This window comes from Necator americanus, chromosome II (assembly GCF_031761385.1).
Source record: "Necator americanus strain Aroian chromosome II, whole genome shotgun sequence".
Classification (NCBI taxonomy): Eukaryota; Metazoa; Nematoda; class Chromadorea; order Rhabditida; family Ancylostomatidae; genus Necator; species Necator americanus.
In genome coordinates, this window is record NC_087372.1 from 23088829 (window position 1) to 23115069 (window position 26241).

Sequence of the window (26241 nt, forward strand, 5' to 3'; positions counted from 1 at the left end):
GTGTGAGAGTGAGAGTGTGTGAGAGAGAGGCAGAGAGACGGACGTTTCCTCCCGAATCGGATCTGGTTCTAGGCTAAGCCCCACTTGATCCATGCAGCCACAAAAAGTGGCAAAGCCTTTGCACTGGCTAGAACAGAGATAAGCTGTTGTAAAAATTAGTCGGACATTCGGAAATCGAATCCGATATGATGGCTGAAACTTAACACCCAAAGCGAATGATGGGAAATATACTAAATTTTACTAACAAGCAAGAAGGAAACTAACTTCCAAACTATAATCGCTGGTTACACGCACGTTTCACTTTAATTTCCAAAACATTCTGAATGCAAAGGTCTGGTCATCAAACATAAGCGCGCTTGGGAACGAAATGGATGTAAACGGCTGTTGCACATAAAAGTGTCACGAATCAGTTGCGTCCTTGTAATGCAGCTCACTGGGAGGAATGCTCATACTTTTTCAAAACAAAAAAATATGGAACAACTCGGAAATAGTTGCATAGGAGACACGATACACAGCAGCACTTCGCACCTGATGAACAATTACTCATCAGAAAGGGCAGTTTCTGGCCCTAATCATCTTGCTTTTCAAGCTCTAATGAAAGTGCATTGTGAAGCAGTTGTTTGGAACACTTGTGATAGTATGCAGTTAACTCGCTCGCTGAAATTTTCGTTCCAACTCACCCACTCCCAATTGCATTACTGCAGTAACGAACACCTTAAATGCGTTGATGCACCGTGGTGAAATCAAATCAGGTCGACAGGTAAGCATGAAGAGGGGAACAAGAGGGCTTCTGGTAGGAACAGCGTACGCTGGCTGCTAAATCAACACCAATTTAAATTTGAATTCCAAGAAGCACTTCATTACAGTCCGGGAACGCTAGGTACCAGAAACGAAAAAGCAGATCACAGTGCAATGACACCAGTCGGGCGCCATTAGTGTGCAAGAACTCGTTGGTCGCTCTTCTCCACGTTGCTTGTGATGCCTCACAAACTGCCTGATGTTTTCGACAAGTGGCCATGAGGCGACAACGAAGTAGCGAGCGAGTTGTGTTCTTTTGAGCGATACTATGCCGCGATAATAAATGACCGGCGAGGGGGTCGTGAGTGGCGCGGAGGCGCAGACAGCGACGGCGTCCCATCGGCGTGCTATAATCCGACGAGTCACCCGCTGACCAAACAATTATTGCGCCATCACATCCTCGTAGTTCATGCTGGACGAGTTCACGGCACGTGCTGTTGTTGCGCCGAACTCAGTGCCATTCTGTATTTGCCTGCCCTCCACAGACTGTGGTAAATGGAACCTGTAGGATAAAGGCGCTTCATCACGCTCATATCATATAATCAAGACTGCTCCACTACCTACAACAACATTTCTAGCAGCGCGTTCTACCCGAGCACTGAGCTGCGCAAACGCTGTGAGGCAACCCAAATCCACGCATAATTCCTAATCCTACTGCGTCGATAATCTGCACACCAGCTCCTACCTATCAGAAAACACTTTTGTTCGTGTTCCCCTCATCAGTGTTGCATGTGCCGGTTTTACGCAGGAATGTCAGTACGAAATGTAAGGCATCACTACAAAAAGAGCAGGATGAGTAAGCAAGTCGCCTAAGACCACCTTTGAGGGCTTAAGAGGCTTAGAGAAATGAAATGCTAAGATGTGGCTGTTAACTACAACAGAGCTGTGCATCATGAGTAGAATGATAAATTGTGCACATAAATGAAACAGAAGAAGTCAAACAACAACGTAAGGATACAGCGCTGCAGCAGAAATTCTTCCGTTCTTTTTCGCCGAATCTCCGCTCCATTGCAAAAATCGGTTGCTCCCATGCACGTGATGACTGCATGTTCGACGTCGTCTTACTTTGATCCGCAATTGAACTCAAAATCATGTACACTTCTCACATTGAAACAGATTTTGTCAGAATGAACAAAACGTCATAAAGGGTTGTATGAGCAAAAAGGTAGTCGATTTTGGTCAATTATGAGTTATCGACCTCAGTAGGCTTCCGGTGATTTGGAACGTGGACGCTGACCTCTCGGATATCCTAGACCGTAAGTATTGGAGGGAAAAGGCCTTTATTTTGTTGCAGAACGACATTACAAAAGTCATTGACGAATGCAGCTGATAAGATGCACTTGGGACTGAAATATGAATGTGCATTGAAAGACGCAACTAGACTTTATTTGACGAGTTATTATTTCGCTTGATAGATACTTGTGGCAGGGTTTATAGTGTTTCCATGTTAAATCTAGGTTGCCCGCGTCCGCAAGAAATGTCTCATCATTGAAGGGATGTGCGCGGCGGAAAATTTGCCTATCGGTGCAAAAAGAAGTCGGGGTTGAACTGTGTTTCACACTTGCTGAGAAAAGAAAAGAAAAACGAAGACGTACATATTCAAACTCTTGAGCTTGTCTACATCCCTAAGAGATGATACAAGACGAGAAGAGGAACATGGACTTGAATCTACAGGAAATGCAACAATTCGTAGTCGGCATTGCGTCGCTACTGTTTCTCTCTTTCCTTAGAGTCAGTTAGTGGTTATTTTGAGTTACGAGCGACAGCTCTGTGTCCTGAGGAAATGAGCTGGTAGTCGGCACGCAAAAAGTGCTGATGTTAGGTGGCGTCGCGTTCCGCCTTCTCGACAATTAATTGTCACCAATATCCGCATGGTGGCCAGAATAAACAAAACAACGAGGGATAATGGTGCAAGAGCGGAGAGTGCGAGCGACATCGAATGAGCAGGGAGCGGGAAAAGAAGCAGGATGAGGCAGGCAGCGAGAGGCTGAGGAACGCTACCCTCGCATGCATTAAGTGTGCCACGTTAAAGGACATCAGAATAATTATGTTGCCATAATGTTCCGCCTGTCATCCCGCGGGAGAAGCGCGACGATGAGACATAGCATTCATCATTGGCGACAGAAATGTTGACCTCCTGAAGCGTTCGTTCATTCAATTACACCTTTGCTCATAGTTCTGCGTGGTTAGAACAAAAACAAATTCTAATTTCACCACGCCACGATGACCAGTTCTGGTGACGGAAGATTCCAAATTCGGACACTTTCGCTGAGCTTTCAATCATCGATGCCATTATTTACAAGCCGCTCTGGTTTTATTGTTACCACGGTGCACAGATAACACAACGAAATTAAGGTGCTGCGATAAGAGTCGCCGTTCACAATTAAAAGGTTTCCTTCATTCGAAGAAATCTTTAGAAAACTTGTGCAATTCATCATATGATTAATTTTTGAAAGTGGATGTTTCCTTCTTCTTCGAATGAATCATTTCTTCTTTTCTTCTTCGGTTAGTAGCGAAAATGAAGTGTCGATGATCATATAATTGTGAAGCTCAAAGAGTGTGTAAAGTGAAAACAGCTAGGTAAATCTGATCACGCCAGGCACAGCAGCGGAGACGGGGATGAAACGTCTCAGTTCGCAACTAGCATCAACATCTCAGTGCGTGATGCAAATCAGCGATGGAATCCGCTTGGACGATGACGATCTGTGGCCAAATTCCCGCAAACTATTTCATCATTGTCATTTTTATTACAACTACATCGGTGGCATGATGCTAGGATTAGCAATTGGCTGCTTGGTGACATAACGGGTTTTCAAAGAACTGCAAGCTGTCTAGTATAGTTGAAGAAAAAAGAGCTGAAGACAAGTTGTTGATTGGCGATAGAGGATTTTTACCTCTGAAACCTGCCGATTTATGCGATTAGCAAGAGCAACAACCCATTCTTTTTTTGCTGCACTGCGTAATGCATGTCTGGCAGCTGTCCTCGGGCAGTGATGATGTGCTAATGAGTCCGTAGTCATCACAGGTTGAAGCATCCGCTAACGACAAGTTCTTCGCCTGATTCTTCCGCGTAATCGGCGAAGATAGTGATCGCGTGGTGCTGCCCACTGCCAAGTGCCCACATGGTATGGCGCGTGGTTAATTGCTTCCTCAGGATGTCATTTCGAACGGAAATAATACATTTCCACCAGAATCTTCCCCTATCCGTGGTCAGGTGATTACTCAGGCATTTTCAAAGGTTGTAAAACTTGTCTGAGGGCAATACTACCACTACCGTCGAAACAGCACTGAGATATTTTTTATGCGATGTAGTAGATAAGCGTGTGTGCTTTATTTACATAACCTTGATCCTAATAATTTTTGTTCAATACAAGTTGCGGAGACATCATTAGCATTTGACACTTACAATGTGGTTTTCCTCTGGAGGTGGCGGAGCCTGTTTGCAGACGAAGCTGTTCCGAAAATTGTTTTCAGTGCGGAACTCAGTTTTTCTTTGATTGCTCACAACTCTCGAAGGGCAGACACAAGCCGGTTATCGGAGTCCCCTAGTGAATAAGCAGCTTCTTTGCATGAAACGTCGAATGGATACGGGATCGCCCTGAAAGGTCGTCCTTAGGTAGCATCTACACGTACTTCAGATCGTTCTGGAGCGCAAACTGAGCGAAGAATCGCTTTCGTGTGAAAACAAAACAACGTAATCTCGAGGCAGCCAATGTTTGTGCACATGGTGGGTGCCTCAGCGAAGTGCACTAAGCAAATAGTGGTATCTAACGTAGAAGCGGAGGTTTCATGTTTCATTGCTTGCCAACGACGCAATTATCGGCGAACAAGACCCTTTTTACTGGTAGATTACCCTCTGTTGGCCCCGCCACATCGCAGTGTCTCCAAATTGCCTGTCACATTACACGACGAGCAATAGTCTATCCTTTCGAACTATTTCAAGATGTCGCATCGCTGAACTCGCAAAAACGAATCTACGTAGAGGTTGAGTTCCAAGAATGAGGCAGTAATTCAACTATAAACATGTTCTTTCGCATAGTTGCAATTCGGATAGCACGCCTCCGAAGGAAGCCATTAGCACACAAACGATCCCATGAGTGAGACGTTAGCAAGGAGCGGAGAAATCTCATTCGCCTTCATAAAATGCCTGCAGAAAGTGCAAATACGTGCTTGATTTTTCTTCATTTAAACATTTATTCTTCAAAGTGCCTCCACTTTATCAATCTCATCAGTGCACGCCTGATAGTCAAGTGCACTGTCTGTAATGAGTCTTTTTCTCCTATGCTTTCAGTCAAGTATTTGAATGCCTTCATACACAAATTTGTCACATCACTGGACTTTGTACGGTAAATCACAAGCCAGGGACCAACAAAATCCAGTATCTGAATAATCATCAAATGAAAAAAAACGTTTTTTCAACATTGATCATGTGGCTTTTTACTCAGCTCAAATTGCAATGAGAATGTGAATGTGGTTTGTGGTTATTTTATTGGAGAACTAGAAATAGATCCGATCGCCGTGGACGCGATGAACGCAGCTTCTCAGCGCTAGTGCGCGCAACGAGATTTCCATGCAGGGTCGCGCAAACGACCTCCTTTTATGGAAAGCAGCTGTTTCAGGGGTCAATCCACGTATCATTGCTGGGCGATATTGTTGTTTAAGATGCGGGGAAATGCGGTTAGCACCAGCTTCCGAGCTCAAGACGAACAGTCGCCTTGTTCGTCTCTTGTTTATTGTGCGGATTGCAACTCTGCTCATCTCGAACGTCTGCCTTTGAAGTGCCCGCCCATTGGAAGCGAGTTTAGTAAAATATGTGAGACGTGTGGCTGCCCAACGGCCTGCAAGGGACCGGTTTTCGAAGAATATGCGCCAAGCACTCGCAGCAAATAAGAGTGACACACTAAACGTGCGTGTGAAAACATACGTATCAAAAACGAAACCAAGTGGTTCGAACAAGGTACCACAACGGACGTGGTCCATTGTGCGAAGTTTTTAGAGGAAACGGAGAGTCATATCAGTGACGGGCGATTGTAATAGCTGACTGCGTGTCAAACTACAAACATTGTGCGAGCGCGAGAGAGGAGCAGAGACGGCCATGCAGCGTCACCCACTGAGCACCTCGAGGTTGCCGTAGTTCAACGACTGGATGACAGCATGGCATTTTACGGGGCCTCCGGGCGGGTGAGTCGTGATTATTGGATTTTATTCGAATTCCGGAACAAAAGTAGTTAGAACTCTGACCCGTTGATCTGATTACTGCTAAGCCACAGCTGTTTTCTCGTCGATAAGAGAAAGTGAGCTTCACTCATCGTCGTAGGGACAACGCTAATGTTTAGTGCACAAATTTATAGCTATTAAAAAAGAACCTGAAACAGACCACTATACTAATGTTTGAGAGAATCCTTACCAGAATATCGACGCAAAGTTCCTAATATTCCACGTCTAATTGGCAAAACCTCACTCTACGTACTCCTTCCTCTTGAAAGGACAAGCGAAAGATTTCCGAGAACAATTGTCAGGGATTTTCTTTCTTCGCCTCGACGTCGTAAGTATACACTTCCTCTTCATTCTGCCATTATTCTATTTTAGGAGCATTTTCTTTTGCTTCCCATACGCCACTTCTTTTTGTTCTCCAGTACTTTTGTTCTATATGCGTTAATTAGTTTGAAAGGTTGTCATAAGGATTACGCTGCAGTTGATCAAGTTGGTCAAGTGTCCTGATCTGTTGGGATTACAAGAAGAGCACGCGATACCTTTCAGGAACCCCTAGCAAGAATCAGTGAGTAGCAGATAACAAAAAAGTTGCAAACAAAATTAATCTACAAATGAATAGAGCATTTCCTTTATTATGAAATCTCGTGCTCTTCTGTGCACGATGCACGAGAAGTCACACCTCGATGAGAAAAATCATTACAAAAAGTTGCTGTGCAGTTGTTGAAATGCTTATCTCCGCTGAAGTGCACCTTCTTTCCACTCGTGCACTTTCGCCGCTGAGTGCCGCCTCGTAAATTAAGCTGTTTTTTTGGAATGCCATTACATACATAAACTCTGTCCGGACACGCCTCGCCGAAGACAATCCAAAGCACGTTGAGGCATCTCACGGGTCCCGGCTCTCACCACATGTTATGATCACGTCAGGAGGTCACGCGTTTGTTGCCGCAACACTTCGCCGTAATGTATTAGGTCACACCACTGAAAATACGACATGTCCCGCGAATTTCTTTTTTTCTACAAAGATTGTGGTTGAATAGACTCATTAGCAGAATCTCACCTGCCGTCGAACGGATGAGCTATGATGGGATAACCGCGGTGTTTAAGGAGCGCTTTTGTTATGCTATTGTGGACCTGGTGTAGTAATGTGCCTGTGATCGGAGACATATCATAAGAGACCATAAAAGCAATCCACTTCGCGCTACCAAATCAAGAAAGAGTTTCTTAGTGAGGAAAGTTCAACAGGTCGCCCACTTCTGCAGAAAACAAACATTATGAATAGGATATTCCAGTGAAGGACCTTTCAACAGGAACTGAGAGCTAGCATCACATATTGCAAAGAATTATTGGTGAAACTGCCCCGAAAACTCCTTTAGGGAAAGCTCTCCCATTTTTTCGGAATATTTTCATAATCCACTGCGCTTTCATGTTGTCTATTTGACAGTATAATCCATTTTTCGTTTCTGATGGAAAGATATGCTATATGTGATACATCGGCTTGTCTCCGCAATCTATTGTATAGGCCGCGTACACGTTCATGAAACAACTGCAGTTTTGAATTGAAGTCGAACGTGTTGGTGTATCCAAAAGGGATTGGTCAACATTTTTGCTCTCGTTTCATTCTTTTTTACTCGAATACTAGCCATCCTTCCTCTTGGACCATATTTTGTATGTATTTCTAATGTTTTTTTTTAGCGTAGTCGAGTTCCGCACCATTACCGAAAGGAGTAGGCAGACTTCTTCGGAGAGCTGAGACTAAGGAAGTAGCCTTTGGGAACTTTGGGTCACAACGACTATTCTTAGTGGGCTGTTTGCTTATCAAGTTAATGCCAAGTCATATCTTAAATTATCTATTTACATTCTTTTTTTTTTGCTGAGGAATAAGCGCATGAGCAGTTGTTTTACCTACAGAGATATTCGAGCTATGCATCTTCCGCGGAAACTAAAAACTGAGAATTGTCGTCGAGAATGTGTCTAGTGTCCGGTGCACCTTTGAAGTCGAATCCTGTCTCCGATGCCTCTCTTTTGCAGATAGAAAGTAGTATTGCGTTGCAGATGTTGACGCACCATGGTCGGTCGATATTCGGGGTCGATGGAACGTTTCACATCTATAGTGGTATGCTATAGTGGGATTGTTTGCTCTGCTGCTCAGATGCCTTAACGAGCAGACGGGCTGCAGTGCTTCGTCGGATGTTTTCTGTTTTTTCCCATTTCGCAGCAACGTAACGGCACGTTCGCTGGGATGTCTTCAGGTTTAAGGACAGAGGCTTCTGGAGCTGCTTATTGATACTGTCTCCTCCGCTTACAGTGAACCGCGGCGGCGGCGTGTCAACACCGGAGTTGAGCACGTCATCGGTGGCGCTGTAGTAAGTCAAGCTGTTTTTTGTTTCACTCTCACATGTTTTAACGCGACAAAAACGCAGACGGGAGAGCGCGAGGCGGGCGGCGCGAGCGAGGAAGCGTGGCACCAAAGAGGCGGCAGACCGCCGCAGCTACACAAACCTGCGATGACCATCCGGCGCGTAATTGCATTCGAAAGTGTATCGACGCATGAGAAACGAGCAGCTGTTGGCGATGTATTCGCTCGCAAAAATAAGCTTTTGATGGACACTTCTGGACCTTTTTTGATTTCGTGTGGAAGGATGACGCGTCTTCACCGTAATGAGAAGATTCCGACATGTTCTTATTTTTTAATAGGTTGTGTTAAGTGTTGTGACTATTAATACCTGAAAACGACTAATTAAAATACAGTTTTATGCGTATGCCGAAAAATATGGCAGTAGGGGTTCATCTCAATGAAACTGCAACTTTTTGAAATCTTTAGACTTTTCCAAGTTTCCCATCTTTTAAAACTACCTATTGAAAACTTTAATATCCCAGACTCAACGAAAAGAAAATGCGATCAAATGAAATCTATTTTGCTCTTCCTGTTTTTCTGTCTTTAAATGATTTTTAGAGAAAGACCAGAACGGAGACAAAAACTCAGTTCGGATAAAAGTTAATTGTTGTTGTGCACTTAAATATTATCGCGCGCTCCGTCCCCTTAGGGAAGGAGTCAAATCCAACGTATGGAAGAATGGACTAGGAGATAAGTGTGAAGAGTCCACTGCATGGAAGCTGTGCAGCTGTTCAGAATTTCGCTTCCTCTAAATTCGTGGCACACAATTTTAGTGGGTAGTAGCCCACAAGTTTTGCCAAGTAGAATAGAAAAAGTAGGTGAATTTTTGTAACTTCGTCTTATTGAGCGAATTATTGTTGTTTTGATTTTATCGGAGAACTATCCTCTGACCGCGGACAGATAAGAAAAGCTTAATTGATGTGCATTTTCATCGCTCAATTCGTACCCTATCTAGAAAAACCTTGGAGAAAACAAATGTGTGTCGAATTTAATAGATGTCTGCGCTATCCTCAATTCTCGTTTCTTACAGAATGGTGGACGATCTTGGATTCGAGTGCCCTTGGTACAGCAATGATCGACGAGACTTAGCAGCGATGGATGAGTGTCGCGAAATGGAACAAGCAAAGCGGGATTACGCCAGGTTCTGGGCCGACTACTTCCCCGTTCTCGTGCGCCGAAGGAGACGTTGGGAGAGGTCTGATCCGCGCCGTAACCCCCACACATGTAAGCTGCCACTTATTAAGAATTTGAAGATTCCACAAGCAGACGCCATTAGTACTATTACAGCACGTTGGTAGTACCATACGGAACCACGTAGTGGAGGTCCATAAACCCATTTAGATAGCGTTCATACTAAAATTGAGACACGTTGGTTAGCAAAGCCGATTCCAAGTCGAGGAGCTGTTCATACTTTCGGTATAGCCTTTCCGATCAACCCACTCACACATTCAATATGATCTGATCTTTGATAAGCACTTGAATTCAAATTAAATAAATTAAACTAACTTATAGTTCCAATTCTCAAAACTATGACTTTATCATTGAAGGACTTTTGAAGCGATCCGCTATTAGTACATGTCAGGTGTTTTAAGAATAAGACTTTTTTTCTGCTATTTAATGATTTCCCACACTTTCTCCAGCTCTAGTTTCACGCGGAAAGTTTTTGTACACGTGTTTACGTGTTTTGTTCGAGAAAATATCACAAATGAAGTGGTTAGTTGGATTTAGTGAAATAAGGAAGGGGAAATATGCTACATTGTCTATCAGGGAAATTCCTTAGTATTTATCCTCATCTAAAGGGCTCATTGTCAATTGAATTTGGTAGGCCGTCCGTAGAATGTCCCTTGTCAGGATTATGATTTATTACGCACCACCCTAACAGATGCGTATGCGGTGCAACTGCAAATGCGGGAGAAAGTGCATATGCGGTGTTGTTTTTTAAGGATCACATGCGTTCCCAGCAATAATGGAGTCCTTACTAGTGGTGTTCGAACAGGGTTATATAATATTATGTTGAAAGATAAAGGATACAGCGCACGACGTTGATCAATCCCTGTAGAGATGTGCCTACGTGTTCGACTTCACCTCAGAATCGTTTGAGGGGTGTGAACGCGTGTGCAGCCTTATGACTTGTGGGGCGAGCCGATGTGTCAAGTCATTGTTCTTATACTCCCGGACGAATCTGGTATCAATTTATCGACATTGGAAAGATGAAAGGCTCGGTTGGGATTAGGATGATTTCGAACCGTCGAGCGATCGTGCATTCACAACCGAACCTCTTACCGTCTGCGCCTCACGCGCCCCACTCCTATGTTATTAGGATGAAATGCACAATTTCGAGGTTAATCACATCAAACTGATATGGTTATTGATTGTAAGCGTATATGCTTCTATAGCTGTCTATGATTGTCATTACACATTTCACGACACTATCCGTTAGTGTTAGTGAACTTGTCGCGGACGATGACAAACTCCTTTGCGATGCTTTTCATTGCGTCTCTTCGTGACTACCTATTGAACAAGAAAAAAAAACTCGTCGGTTTTCTTATCGCCGGCACATGGGCGATAGATTCGAGGTGGGCGGGTCGCCTTCGCCGCAGGAATGGCGTAACCAGCCAACCCCGCACGGGGGACCACTCAACGAAGTGTGTAAGTAAGGATGAGGGATTCAGAAGAAAGAAACGTTACTGAAGGGAGAAGCGAGGAGGAGAAGAAAAGGAACGGGGAGCTTTCCGGAGGCAGTTATTTCCCAATACTAATTTTGCTGCAACCTGTGAAACATACATTCCGAGAAAATAAAGCTGAACTGAGTTTTTTTTCTTCGAGAATATTTTAAAATGGGGTTGCAAACGAACTGAACACTAAGTTGGCAAATTCTTGCAGGCTGTTATGAAAGCAACGAACCACAAATCGTTAGGTCATAGCGTTCCTTTTATTATCGACTACAAAAAGTCTGCTTTGCGACAACCACTGGTCGAAACATTTCTAGTTGAGGATTAAGGCTACTTCACGTATTAGTTTTTCAGAAGAAAATGAGTACGGTTAAAGATACCGTCGAAGATGGCCACTGGTATTTCAAGCTTTGTCATGTTGACAAAGAATTTTGAATTTTGTAACTTTAATTTTTCGTGTGAATTTTTCTTACAAATCTGTGGAAACGTTCACATTTCGGTTGATTATCTAAGCACATCAAATACTCAACCCTAGTAGTAACCAAACATGTGGTGAATTCTGAATGGAGAACCAAGGTTTGTGACGTCTCTGCCGGGTGTAGCAAACTCTTTCCTCGCAAATTTCTGTCGCTTAGTCAGCAATGCCTGAAGCAAACAAGGTGATTGTTAAACTTCGGAGAAAATACCATCCAGAAAATTGAATTTTAACTGTTCATTTTCAGTGCAACGCTTTGTGTACAAAGGGATTCCGGCGCCATTGAGGAAAGAGGTGAGTGGTGACCTCCACTTCAACCATGGTGTCGATTCAAGTGATCAGTGCGCTACTTCGGCACATCAAGACTATGCAAACACGCATATTAACTCTGTCCGCTGTTGAACTGTGTGATTTCCCGTGGAGCAAGGAAAATCGAATTGAATATCGCTCTGAAATACCTCTTGTACGCTACCCGAAGGTCGATTCTTCTGAACACCGTAAACAAATGCCTTGATAAGGGGTACATGCTGACTCTGTCATACTAAAACGTCTTACAGTCGCACTTCAACACTAACAACACTAACAACATAAACATTCGAATTCGAACATAAACATAAACATAATTGCAAACAATGCACTGTTTTTAAATGCCTAGAGCCTAGGCTTAACCGTAACCATACCCCCGGCGAAACAGGGTTCTCCGAGTGTGGTATTTTCGTTTTACTTTCATTTCTGCTTTTCTCGTTTTTTTTTTCTTGAAGCCAACCCAATCTTCGTGTTTCTCCGCCATTTCTCAGTCGGATGTTCCTTTTGATTAATGGGTTTCGGCGGTTCACCTATTCTTTTCACTAGTGCTTTTTTCATTCATCTACTCCTAGACAAGTAATTTTTGAGGAATCTGAATCTTAAGTCTTGGAACACTAACCAAACGTGAAAGTATACCTTCCTATACCGCATACGGGGAATCATTGGTATCTATGTGCGCTAATGCTGAGAACAACTCTGGCCCCATGCGTCTTATTCGATCCGCTCTCAATACCGTAATAAACTGAGCATTCTCACTTCACTCTTTAACTCGAATTGGAAAAACTCCATTCGCTATCAGCTAGCTAGCTAACGGTTACGTTACGCACTTCCGAAGATTTTTTCAGCAATTTTTTCCCTGAGTTCTTCGACAAAAGTGCCACTCATCATACTTCTAATCAACTGTTGACTTCTGAGGGGTCCTGATAGTAATAACTCTAGTCCCACTATATTTTAAGGATAGCCAAAAATCCAATGCAGTAAGGTTTCGCTCTTCACTTATTCAAGGAAATATTTGTTCGCTGCGTAGACAAACAACTTAATGCTTTTGAAAACACTCTCCTCTTTCTTCAACAAAAAAAGCTGCTCTTATTCATTTAGAACTCGTACATGAAACGTTCCCTTCATATCTTGAGGTGTGGCGCAGTCGGTTAGAGGTCCGTTGTAGCCACACGGTCGAGGGTTCGAATCCGCCCTAGTGCTCATCAAGCCTTTCATCCCTCCGGGTTTGATAAATTGGTACCAGACTTGTCTGGGAGGATAAAAGCACTGACTTGATCATCGGCTGGCCCCCGCAAGTCATTGTATAGGCCAACACGCGTTCCAAAACCCCAACGATTACGATTTCCAGTAAAACGCGTTGGCGCATCCCAAGTGGATTGACACGCCAGTGGCTTTATCCTTTTTATGTTCTTGTCTAGATAATAGTGGAAGAATGGCAGAATAGAAGATACCAAAAGCAGAGAGCGATGCCTTCGATAAAAAAAAATAAACGTTCCAATGAACTATGTCGCAGATTTGGATGAGAAACTGCGCACCTCGCGGACCGCCAGAAGTCACCACAGTTCTACCAAGCACAGTGGAAGCGATAAAGCTCGACCTCCCGAGGACTTTTCCAAACAATAGATATCTACAAGTGGAAAGGTATCAGTATCTTTTTTTCGCAGTTCTAACTACAATATCGATGAACTAGTGGAGGTTGGGCCTGCTCATCGACGTTATCACAACTGGTCATATGCAAAAAACTATGAAAGCGGACTATTACTGAATGTGGCGGCAGGCAAAATTGCTAGAATCCACAGTATTCGGTGAGATATAGAATATGGATAACCTACGAATATTTTAGAAATCGCAATGTACTCGGGAGGATGCTGTACTGCCTTGCCCAACATCTCCCGTCTGTAGGATACTGTCAGGTAATGCAACATCAATCCTTTTCATCTGCCAGTTGATTCCTTGTCAGATTTCGAGTAACTGAGAATAAATAAACGAACTTAGAAGAGCACCAAGATCTGCCTTCTGACTTAAAAAAAGAAAGACCATTTCCATGTGAATAAATTTGAGATAAGAACCACCATTGTTTTGTGTTTCGGCTGCTAATCCTAGTTTTTAGTTAGTTGTAGTTCAAACAACATTTCTGCATAGAGCACTTATGGTTTCAATCAAATCTTTTGTTTAGCACAGCAAAACTGAGTTATTATGGAACCTTTGTGCTAAATTAGTGGATTTGAAGGGATATAGTATTTTATTGAGAATGTAACGGATATCGCTTATTGACAGGCAAGCGTATTTAATTATAACACTAAAAATCCTACGACCAACCAGCGAGTCTCACCTTTGATAGCTATTTTCTTTGAGATCCTTCTGAACATCAAATACTAGAGTTTAGTGGTCACAAATATCATTTCTGTCCAGTGATTTTTGTACAGTTACGGAATTGTGCTATGTGAACGTATCCGCTCCAAACCTTTGATCCAAGTGGATTTAAAATTCGCATCCAAGTAAGGCACTTTTGTTAAAATATAGAAAAATACATAAAACTGAGGATGTGGCCAACTTCTGAACTCCTGAGCGCTCCCGTACACATAGAGTAATCACTGTCCTTTTCAAAAACCGCGTTACAATTTAAATATACGACATATTGGTGCTCAATAAATTTATTGTACATGTCGTGCCATCGCAACAAAACATATGACGAATACGTACAGAAAGAGAAGTTCCCCCATTACATAGGTCCCACAAGTACGCCTTGTCGAGCACTAATTGAAAACGGTGACTTCTGTCCTGCAAAGGTAGCTTGTGACCTTTATGGAACTGGTGAAGTTTTGTAGGGGAAACGGAAATTTTCTTGTGTTTACGAAGAAGTGCGATTTTCGGTCTCGTATCTCTTGACCAACTAGTCCAAGAACAGTCGCAACATTGAGCGAAGTTGACCGCGAGCAACCCAAACTTTGCACGTAAAGCCTAAAGACTGTAAAAATTTAGTTAATCTCTTAGAATTCTATCACATTTGGTACAGTTGGTTGAAAGTTGAATAATTGATTGGCTAGAATCAGTAGAGTAAACCAACGGGAATCTGTTTGTTAGAAATGTAGCTGTTCTTCTTAAATTTTCAACTACATTCTCATGACACTTTTTTTTTTGGTCAATTTACACGCTTGAGCTTCCTCAATGAACTTCTCGAATCTAAGGAAAGTCAAAAAGAAAATATGAGGGCCATAAACAGTAAACAAAATCTAGCCAAGTAAACTGTAAAATATAAAGAGATATGGAAATGTAAAGCGGTCAAAAATTTGTATTTTTCACACTTCTGATTCTATACTGGGAGCTTTTCGAAGTTGTTTTTCGATTAGTTGAATTTTTCTCCGGTTCTATTTGTCGGCTCTTTGGAAAGCGTAGCTCATTCCCTAAAGAATATAAGTGAAGCTGTAGTCAGATATTCACAAACAATAATAAGACTTCTTTGAATCATTACGGGGTTACGGGGGGCACGCGCATTAAACAACAATTTTTTCACCGGAAGGAAAATTCAGGTTAATTTTTTAATTTTTGTACTTTTTTATACTGATAGGAATCTGTTTGTCTAACAAGCACTTTACCATGAGATGGCTAAGAAGCATGGCAACTTGAGCTTATTTTTCTATGTCAGAAATAGATGCTTGGAAAATAAAAAAAAGATCCTAAAAAAAAATTCTGTACTGCTTATGTTTCTTGGTGGAGAAGGAATGAAATTGAGGTTCTTTAATTCTGCGTAGTCCAGAGGCTAGTGTAAAACTGAACCATTCTTCTTTCCTTCTTTCTGAGCTCGTTTATTTTTCTTTGCAAGTTCATAGTTCTAAACGTATGTAATGTAGCTCATTGTTTGCTTTTCACCATTCCTCTGGGAGGGGACCTGGCCCTGACTTCTGTACTACACAACACATGGTGCGACTGCTCCATTTCTTTTCCAACAAAAAAACAGTGTGTAGAAGGGGGATGATGGGCACCTACGAGGCTATTCATTCCGTATACTAAATTCGCTGAATTCTAATAACAGAAGTGTCACCTGTATTTGTTTGTGCAATACACGAAAGGTGGATACAGTTATTAAGTGATCGAGAAGTCGCGGTAAAGTTCCGTATGGGTCCAGCATAGAATTCGGAATGGATGTAGGATGGTAAGCAATCATAGGAACAATAAAAATACTGGACCCCTGATCGTATTGACCATGGAATTCCTGCATCGTACCGTTTAGAATGAGAGAGCAACGAAATAACTAATTTAAGATTATGAGTTATCTACACCGTCAGACAAGCGATAATTCACTTACTGGTTTGATTTTGGAATTCACTTGCATCACTCTGTATTTGAGTTTGCGTAGAATTAGCTCTTTGCGCTTTGATGATAACGAATTATGTCCAAAGCATGTTTGAATACTATCTCACTTCACTCTGCTTATAGCTTAGCATAGATTTTCACGCCGACATTGCTTAAATGTAACGCTGTACGCGGAGTTCTCTATCTAGATTCATTCTTAAAGCGCTCGTTTGGACTAGATAGCTCTGCAGCGCTCGTTTTACGAAGTGTTCTTGGTATGAGGCGATCTTTTCGTGCGTATTTGCGTAGCGTCACCTGTAAACACAACGAGCCGGCAACACTCCGCAAAGGCTCCGTTTTCGTCGACTCACTGGTTATTTGGCAAGGGATATACTTTCACAACCTACACATTTGAACCTATTAGATGTCTGTAAGAGCGCAGTAATACTCAGTATATGCAAATATTTGACTATTGACAACCGTGCCGTTTTAATTCACGGTAGATCTGGAGCGTGTAGTTAGCACACATCTTCGAATGATTTGTTTCAGGGTCTGAACTTTGTGGCTGCGGTGATCCTGCTGGTGGTGAAAGACGAGTCAAAAGCATCAGATCTTCTCATTCAAATGGTAAGGAGAAGACAGGATTACTACGGTGATACGATGTCGGGTTTGAAAAAAGACACGAAGCTTTTGGAAAAAATCCTTGCGTGAGTCGTTCATTCTACAATCATTGCTGCTTCGGACACACCGATGCAGAGACCATTGAGAGGTTGCCATCTTGTGCCTCTGACATATCTTCGGAGGGTTTGGGTATTATGAAGGACAGAAATACACCGTTTGCTTTTACTGTCTACTATTTCCTCTTAAATGTAGATGTCTTAGATGTTATGTATATATGGCAAATTTTATGGGGAGTATGAATAGTCGCCAACCAGAGTAAATCTCAATTGAGTGTTGACAAGGAAGGAATGCATTTTTGCTAGTGCCGCGGACGTTTAATCGCCATCTCAAATGTCATACCTTCGTTCCCAGAAAGATGTCAACTATGTAGAGAAAATGGAATGAAAACGTTTTGTAAATTAGTCTTATCCCAAAGAGTTTCATAAAGGATAAAAAGATAAAGGGTCTGGCGTTAATCAATCCGCTTGGGATGCGCCATCACGTTCACTTCAATTCAGAATCATTTGAGGTTTACGAACGTGTAACTGGTCTATACAATGACTTGCTGTTACTAGCCGATGTGTCAAGTCAGTCTTTGAATCCTCCAAGACAAGAAGACTGGTACCAATTTATCAATCCCGAAGGGATGGAAGGCTTGGTGAGTACTAGGGCGGATTCGAACCTCTGATCGATCGTGCAGGAAGCGGAACCTCTAACCGCTACACTACATCCAACCTTTTAAAAGGTTTCATAGGTAGAAGTTAGTCATAGTAATAATTGCACAACTAGATATTCTGCTAGTAATCAGAATTTTCAGATAATATTTGGTGTTAACGCACATGGCGTTTTCGAATGAGTACTGCAAAAATTTCGCAAAACGTGTCCTTATGGTTGGCAGTGTAGGAGTGCGATGATCGTGCCTCCAACCGACAAGCAAGTAAAACTGACAGCAGTACAACAGCAAGCGACAAATTTGTAAAACTAAAAATTGCGGCGAGACAGCAGCACTAGCAGGCACTACTACATTTGTTAAAATCAGCAAAATGGTCCAACACGTCGCGGATTGATACTATCATTTAACTGTCAACAATGTTTTTCAGAACTTCACTTTAGGACCAAATTAGTTTGGAGTTTGGAAAAAGCGTCCTTAAGGACTGTTGCAGGATGCTCATTTTCCAAGAAGAGCGAGCACCCTTCTTCTCCACTTTGTTTTTTTCTACACCGTAGTCTGAAGCACCCACTTAAATACGCGGATTTTTAGTGATTTACTGAACTTCTTTTTCAGTTGGAACAACAACAATTAAAAATCATCATTTCTAAATTTAAGAAAGGTATCGTTGATTCGAAGCATCTTCTGGAAAATCTCAAACTTTTTCCAAGAGGACAATTTCAACTTCTATAGTTCTAAACTAAAAGATTACCTGGTGTCGTCGCCAGGATTAGTTCCCGAGAAGCAGTGGGCATCGGCAGTAGCTGGATTCCTGTCACAACCGCAGAGGAGCCGGAGCTGGGTCAAATCACGGGACTAGCCATGGTCTAGCCTGTGGAGACATATGGACGCGTGGCTAGGGTCGCTCCGCCTGCTTCAACTCCCTCTTTCGGCTTCCTCTGTTGTAGCCGAAGTCCTGTTCTTCAGCATTGCTGCTAGGGCCCTGCAAACTGTATTGTGCGGTACATCGGATGGCTAGCAGGTTCCATCCTTGCATACATACACAGTACGGCACCACACTGTAATATGATTACCTAAGAAAGAATACTAAACACACTAAAAACGGCACCATAACTACGAGAAAATACGCATATGTTATCCTATAACCACTATATACATTATGTACATGATGGACATCATGCATAACTCAATACTTTAACAACGTCTAAGTTAGAGATCTACATGACTCTAAATGGTGCCTGTTTGAGGACTTGCGTCTCAAGTGGTTATAGATGGCTGTGATCTTGCTCTCCTTTTCTTCCTTCCTCTTGGTCCAGAGGACTTGGTAAAGATAACTCAATGATTACATCGAATGTTGGAAGCTTTTTATTTTACTCATCATGGTGATAAGTTATAGCGGCATCTTGTTACCTGCTTTTTTGCTTGGCATTCTTGAAAAAGTGCCGACTGAAAGATGTCTGAACATTGTGTCAAAATATCTTCATCTGCAGATTGTGAATGACATGGTCTCCTACTTGATTCTAGAAGTAGATAGCTGAACACTGTCTTGAAAGAATCATCAACTCACGTACAAGCTGCTGCTGATTTTTATTTATTTATTTATTGAAAACACCTACAGGTGCGCCATAAAACAAAAACAAGATGGAACAGAGCTCACTAGAATTTCGCCCAAAATTTACGCAACAAGACTGACCCTTCAAAGCGTAAGGGGTGGTAGATTGGCAAGCCATTCTCCTGCTACAGAAGGTGAGAAATCCTCACGCGAGATCCTTTTCCCAGACTCAAAACCCAGGTAAATAAACGATGCCAGGGTTTGGGTGACCAACTTAACCTCGAAACGGAGGAATCCATCAGGGACCCTGGGCGAACGGGTGGGGGGACCTCAAGGGCAAAGGCTCACTAACTTTGCTATCCTTGAACAGCTTTCCACCACTAGGAGAAAATAAGGACCAATTGTAGGAATGAATTTGAAAAAGAGCATATCAAGGCAGAATTCCAGCTAGCTAGTGTCATAATAAACAATAGAAAAAGAAGAACTAAAACTGTGAGCTAAAAACACATATCAACCCAATGCTTATTGTGGTCGCCTGTTAGAAGAGGAACTTGCCCCACATCTCTGAAACAATTAGATATTAGGCCTCGCTCATACCTAGAATACGTAGGACATTTAGTTTGGATATCCTGCTTTTGAATATCCTCGAGTTTGGACTAGACATAACTTCAGCCGGAGGTAGATTAATCCAACGCGCAACTATGCAGAAAAAGAGTTAAACATGTTTGAGAAGAGTTTTCGTCTGAGTTTAGAGTAGTGCAAATTGAAGCTTCCTGTTCTCCCGCTTATTGGTCGGAAAATCCAATACTTTCTTGCCTTTAGCTTAACTTCCATTCGACGGATCCGAAAACCCAAAACAAAATTGTTGACTACTCGTCTGTACTTCAACCTCTTTAATTTCAGCGTGTTAAGTCGAATTTCACAGGAAGGAAGTGTTTCAGGGTAACCCGGATCGGGAAAGCATCTATAATAAACTAGCGTGATGAAAATTTGTTGTATTTTTCTATCTTTTTGATATCGTTCTTCAAGAATGGACTCCAGACTGGCGTGGCGTATTCTATGTCCTTAACTTGCACGTTCCTCATTATTATAAAAATAGACGACAGCGCTTTTTTGGTGACTAAGTCAAAATGAGTGGAGAATTTAAATGATTCATCAATTATTACCCCAACATCTTTAATTTGTTCTTGATATTGAAAGTCGTTGAATTGCATAGGTAAGGGATCTGAGGAGCCGCTCCGAAATGCAACACCGCCATTTCGAAAAGATTTAAAGGTATATCTCATTTTCTTGATCATAACATTCTATGGATTGCTAGGGAGATGGTATTGTGAGCGGAAGCTTGCTCACTAGGTTGGTATGAGAAATATATTTTGATGTCGTTTGCAAACATTTGAACTTTCATGTCAGGATGGGTTTTCAAATAGCTGGGAAGGTCAGCAGTGAACGCCAGGAAAAGAAAGAGAAAGAGAGTACACTGCCTTGCGGAACTCCGGTTTGCAATACATAACGCTTGGAATTACTATTATGGACCTTTACAGTCATGTGTCGTTCTTGAAGCTACGATTTCAACCAACTGAGCAACTGTCCGCGAACTCCATAGTTTTCAAGTATGGGGAGAAGCTTTTTGTGGTTTACCATGTCAAACGCTTTAGATAGGTCGAATAATATTACATCAACTGACTTCCTCTTGTTTACTTCGGCCATCCAATCATAGCCCGAATCAGACAATAACAAATTAGTGGAGGATCCAGATTGGAAGTCGTGTTGTCCGGAAGGAATGACATCTCTTGTTGATAGCCACTTTCTTAGTTTTTCGTTGATTATCTTTTCCAAAACTTTGCTTGCAGAGGATACAATACTGATGGGGCAAAAGTTCGAGAGAACGTTAGAATTGCTTTTCTTAGGTATTGCAAAATACCCAAAAAAATAAGTCTTTCCAGATGTTTGGAACTTCAATAAAGATAGGCGAAGGATTAAAAATATAAGCAAGAGGAAGACATAAAATGTCCGCACATTGTTGGTAAACTATCTGGGGAATGCCATCGTAGGGAAGAGGAAGGATTTAAACGTTTCAGAATAGTAAGAACTTCATTTGGATAAATGACAATGTCAAAGGACTTTAGAGGAATATGAGAGGCAGAGGAAGCAGTAATTAACGATGGAAGATTATGACAGCTTTCATCCGAACTTAATGAGTAGTTAGAAGCAAAGAATTCGGCAAGTGCGTTAGGTTTCGAATTCTGTTTTGATCAAAGATCTATTGTCAGACATCACGTGACACGTGCATGTTTAGTTCTTTTAGCAAGAAAGTTATGAAATTTTTTCATACCCGTTTTCGACAAACGCCGCTCACGATAACCAAGGTATTTTTTAAGTGATAGTCAAAGTCAGCACAAACTTTTTATAGAGAGCGTTGTTCAAGGGGTTATGAAGTTGAAAGAAGAGTCGATTTTTTTATCAAATAGATTTCGTATTTATATGCAAGGGATGAGTAGGTGTAATTCTTTCTAAACTTCAGCGGGACAAACTTGGCTAAGCTATCGTATATCACTAGGCAAAAACGGCGATACATTTCTGCAACCGACTGATAGTTGCCGAAAACTTCCAGCCAATCAACACGAGCGAGAAATCTACGTAGCTCGGAATAGTTCACACGACTGAAATCTGGCGAGCGCAGATAGAGGGGTTGTTCGGTATTAAAGTCGAACTTGAAAGAAACAACATTATGAACGGAAGTGGCAAAGGGAGGCAGAATTTCGATATCACTGATACTAGATCCGGAAGAAAGAACGAGGTCGAGAATGGGATGTGAACGAGTGGGAGCATCAATGTTTTGGGCAAGATCACAACTTTCCAATGAAGTTTTGAAGCTTTCAGTAGTGGAATTGCTATGTTTGTTCATGTCAACCTAAAGTCGCCTACAATTATGATTTTAAGTGACGAAAGGCAGAGTTCAAAAATAGCATCAAACAAGGTATCATCATCACTCTTAGAAGAATCTGGGGGTCGATAGGTAACGAGAGATTTGAGAGAATGAGGTGTGAAAGAAGAGGGGAGTCCATCACACCATATCAGCAGTCATTTGACGTTTGAGTGGATTGAGAACCGCGTGAATTGTCACTAACTAAGCAGCAGACACCTCCGTCCTTTTGAAGCGGCCTGTCTGAGCGAAACACGAAGCATGGTAAATCGGCCATCAATTCAGAATCGGAAATTGTGGATATTTCAGTAACAGCTGATACATCAGGTTGGTGCAGACGAAGCGTTAAACAAAATACATTTTGTCTTAGAGAGACGTCCATGCTGGATTACAAGTTTCCCGTCATAGGTTTGCGGGGAAGTTCGGCAATGTGAGAGGGAACATCTTTGTAAACCACCCACTCAGGCGTAGATGACTGTTCATTTCTTAAACGACCCTCGTGCCTCAACTCATAATCCCATTTTCGTTCTGCCGCCGTCACGCTTTCACGTACAAATATGTTCGAAAGACTTGTGCGGCGTAGGAGGTGCGCTCTTGACAGAGCCTTAGCCCAATGAGAACGAGAAGGGAGTACAACTTCAAGCGCATCAAGGACATTGACCACTTTTTCTTCGAAGTCCATCTGTCTTTCTATCAAAGATCTATCAGCACCCAATTCTGCTAAGCCAGTGATTTTTATTCTGGGACATTCATATATGTTAAGCGAGTTTTAGGAGATGTTGTCCTATCAAAACAAGGTCTCTGTTCGAAAAACATATCTAACTCTTTTTTTCTCCGGAAGATGAACAGCACCCACAAACTTGTGAATTGCAACAAAAGAGAAGCACTTGCATTATGGAAGAAACACTTCTAGATATGTTCAGTCCTGCTTTTTGAAACTATTTGCGGTTATTTCAAAACAAAATAATCATAAACTCTTTAAAAAAAATTCAGGAGAGAATGCCCACAGGTGGCCAAGGTACTGAAGAATCTCGATGTTGGACTGGATCTGGTTATTGGAAAATGGCTGCTGTGTATGTTTGTCGAGACTTTACCTTTAGAAGTAAGTCAACAGCATTGTTTGATTTTGCTCTCACAAAGGTAGCTTTCAAATAGTTACGTGGAAGTGTGGTTAAGTTGATAAGCATTTTCCTTACAGCGGATATGTAGCATTGTTGGAAATGGTAATGTGTTTCAAGGAAAACCTTACAAATCTTATTTATCCGTATACTTGGATGCTCCACCTTCACTGATCGTGTGCGTCCAGCGCCATTTTCTTTCGAGAAGTTAGTATACCTCGCATATGCTTTTAACGAGATATAGATCCTTGATTCAAAGCGACCTCTCAGCTGTTCCTTCAGTGATGTGAACAGCTCAGTTGATTTCATTTCGCGGCCTTCCTCGATGGCTTGTTACCTCAGGATCCACTCTAATGTTTCTTTGGTCCATATTTCTTATCAAAGTGTCCTTGATCGATCACTGCTTTGCTTTCGATATATATTTCGTTGTTGTTGTTGAGTTGAAATGTTGTGTGCATGAAAAAAAAACGTAACAGTCAAAGAGCATAGCCTCAAAAGACAGGCGGCGGGGAACTCGTCCGGCGAATTATTTGACAAAACTTTGGGGACTTTGACACTACGTTTACAGTTATCTCAACTTCCGATCAACGCTGAAGTTAGCAAAGTCGATCCCCTCTCTAATTTGAGAGACCTTGCTAGACAGCTGAACTTCTCTGTGAATTGCTTAGCGATGCCTAGAATAACTTCCCTCTATGCTACGCTAAGGCGATAAACTGTCATGCAGTTACTTTCGTCTAGCAATTCGAATAGCAAACAAACAAAAGAGCTTTGTGGATGTTATGATGTTGTTTAGTGAAAATAGACTAATACAATATCACAAGTGACTCGCTGACCTTTATCTGCTGAAAGGATAACTAATTGTTCCTTGTATTTCAATATTATGGGCTTACCTATTATTTGTTTATAACTCTTCTTGTAAACGGGAGAATACAATCGAAGAATCAAACAGAAATGTTTCTTTAGACTCTCTTGGTTGTGCAGAGATGCGCTGGGTGTGAATAATCCAAGGTTATAGAACTGATATTGAAGAAGAGCAGTCCAAGACTCTTTTCTGTCAAATGACTAGTTTGACGTACCCTACTTATAGACAGCGTGTCACGAAATTGGCGATACTGGAATCTCTCCAGAGATGGGTGGAGGAATGAGTGCAGTTCCCGACTGTGCCCCTTCGTCGCAATTTGTTACGCGACAGGATACGGAGAACACCGCCGTCATCCAAAAGCAGCAATTCATGCAATATAACTCAAGTAAACAGAAGAAGCTCTCCAACAACATCATAAAAGAATAGATAGTATTAATATTGTGGGGAATCCAATATTATGAAATATTAATGCAAGTTAAAAAATGAAATAACAACGGACTTCCGAAAGTTGGCGGGATTAAAGACCGAGCTGCAAACATTTCTTATCTTTACATGAATTTTTTTAGTCAGTTCTTCGCATATGGGACTGCATGATCTACGACGGAAATGACGTTTGGTTGTTTCGAGTCACACTTTCCCTCATTCGAGCCAACCAGAAAAAGATTGGAGCCGCCCGTTCACTTGACCAACTTATTCTTGCTTTTCGAAGTGTTGGTCAATGTCGACTAGCACTTTATTGTCATCAACTAATTGAGGTAAGTTCACGTTGACTATAGGTCTCCCGCTTGTTTAAAGCTCCACGAAATTTATAAGTGGAGGTGGAGCTGATGACGACAGCTGATACATTTGCGCATTTTAAAGTTCCTAGGCAAAATTGAAGAACTATTGCTTTTTTTTACTTTTAAGAACCACGGAGTAACGATAAAAAGCTTAAAATCAAGAGAACGACCTGAGTAATAGCGCTAATGAAATATTGTTCATTGTTGATAACCTCCTAGTGAAGGCTGTTAGTTATATCGTGTTGCAAAAGTGCAAACTTCTCCCGAAAATAATAAAGGCAGTTCTCAAGACGAAAACATCTAGAGTGGATAGTACACGGCGATTAATCTCGTCTGAGAGTTTCTGATCCAGCTCCATCTAGCTGAGGAAAGAAGTGTTTTTGGAAACTGCGGTATGATATATCGGCCTTATTTGGGCTCGTACCTCAACAACTCAAGCAGTTTCTTTGTCTTCCACACATTCTTGCTTCTCTCTTGTGTGCCCCACATTTTAGTAGCTCGGAAAACTTAGGTACCAACATTTACACTGCCAATAAGTCTTGAAAACCTTGAAAATCTCGCGTTCACAAATGAGTGACGTGTTAAACTGTATCGTCCGACTTGTACGCTAACGTTGCATCATGCATCTACCGTTCTACGGTTGTGTCAAGACGACATTACGCACGGTAAGCGGCTGCGCTAGGAATTGTGCGGTGGAGCGGAGCGGTTAGGATCGATGGAGGACCTTTGCTAGCACCATTCCTCGCTGCAGTTCGCGATGGTCTCACTTCGATTGCAACCGCTTTCTCCATCGTGCCGCTTCGAGCCCAACCGCTTGCGCAACTGTACCGTGCTTCATGTGGTTTTGACTCTAATATACGACTAATTGCACATGGAAATGGTGGCGATGAAAATCCAAATGAACGAGATGAAAATAGTCATCATCATGAAACATCGTCATCATGAAACATCGTGCTTGAGCATCTGAGCATGTCAAGAATACTTTACGAAACAGAATACTTCTTCCTGAAATCGATATAAATGGTCACACTGTTAGCGTACTCAACCTTGTCTCGACTCATTCCAGCATGCAAAATCAGAACGGGTGTCGCAAAAAATGATTGACGAGTTACGACTGACTTGCGAAATGGAAGCTACTTGAGTGCTATCGGAGCGGGAAGACCGCTTTTCTAGTAACTGGTAATGATGTGAATCCTAAATTAATAATATTTTTGCGATGTGGTGAAGGAGGACTCATTCGCTTAAGCTCAAAAAACGGTCCACTTCTATGTGTCTTTCAAATTTACTGGCATTTGTTGTACCTGTACGAATTTGTCCTCCAAAATGGTGAATTTCAAGATATCTGTACTCGTTTGCGTGCTCATGCTTATGTGATCGCGAACAATTTCTGCTGCTAATGCAGAAAGTAATTGCCTGTTGAACGTTGAATGCATAAATGTCCTCGTTTAGAGTCACCGTTCAACTCATATGTAACTGTACACTGTGTTCATTTCTTCGTGAGCGTGTGAAGTTCCAGACTTCCTG

General features: G+C 42.0%; 2 protein-coding genes across 3 annotated transcripts; one reads left to right on the forward strand and one right to left on the reverse strand.

Annotated features, from left to right (window-relative positions):
* Window positions 1-5944: 5944 nt before the first annotated feature.
* On the forward strand, window positions 5945-25858 carry RB195_019122 (uncharacterized protein; the record flags this gene model as incomplete). Of its 2 annotated transcripts, XM_064186838.1 has the most annotated exons (10): window positions 5945-5979; window positions 9438-9631; window positions 11802-11848; window positions 13374-13501; window positions 13704-13773; window positions 16703-16860; window positions 22952-23060; window positions 23157-23258; window positions 24505-24693; window positions 25784-25858. In XM_064186838.1, 10 exons carry the CDS (start codon window positions 5945-5947, stop codon window positions 25856-25858), a joined length of 1107 nt encoding a protein of 368 aa, XP_064042718.1. The 2 variants fall into 2 exon arrangements, with proteins under 2 accessions (XP_064042718.1, XP_064042719.1); XM_064186837.1 differs by lacking the exon at window positions 23157-23258.
* On the reverse strand, window positions 22347-22640 carry RB195_019123 (uncharacterized protein; the record flags this gene model as incomplete). The annotated part of the gene is made up of 1 exon (XM_064186839.1): window positions 22347-22640. One exon carries the CDS (start codon window positions 22638-22640, stop codon window positions 22347-22349), a length of 294 nt encoding a protein of 97 aa, XP_064042720.1.
* Window positions 25859-26241: the final 383 nt, after the last annotated feature.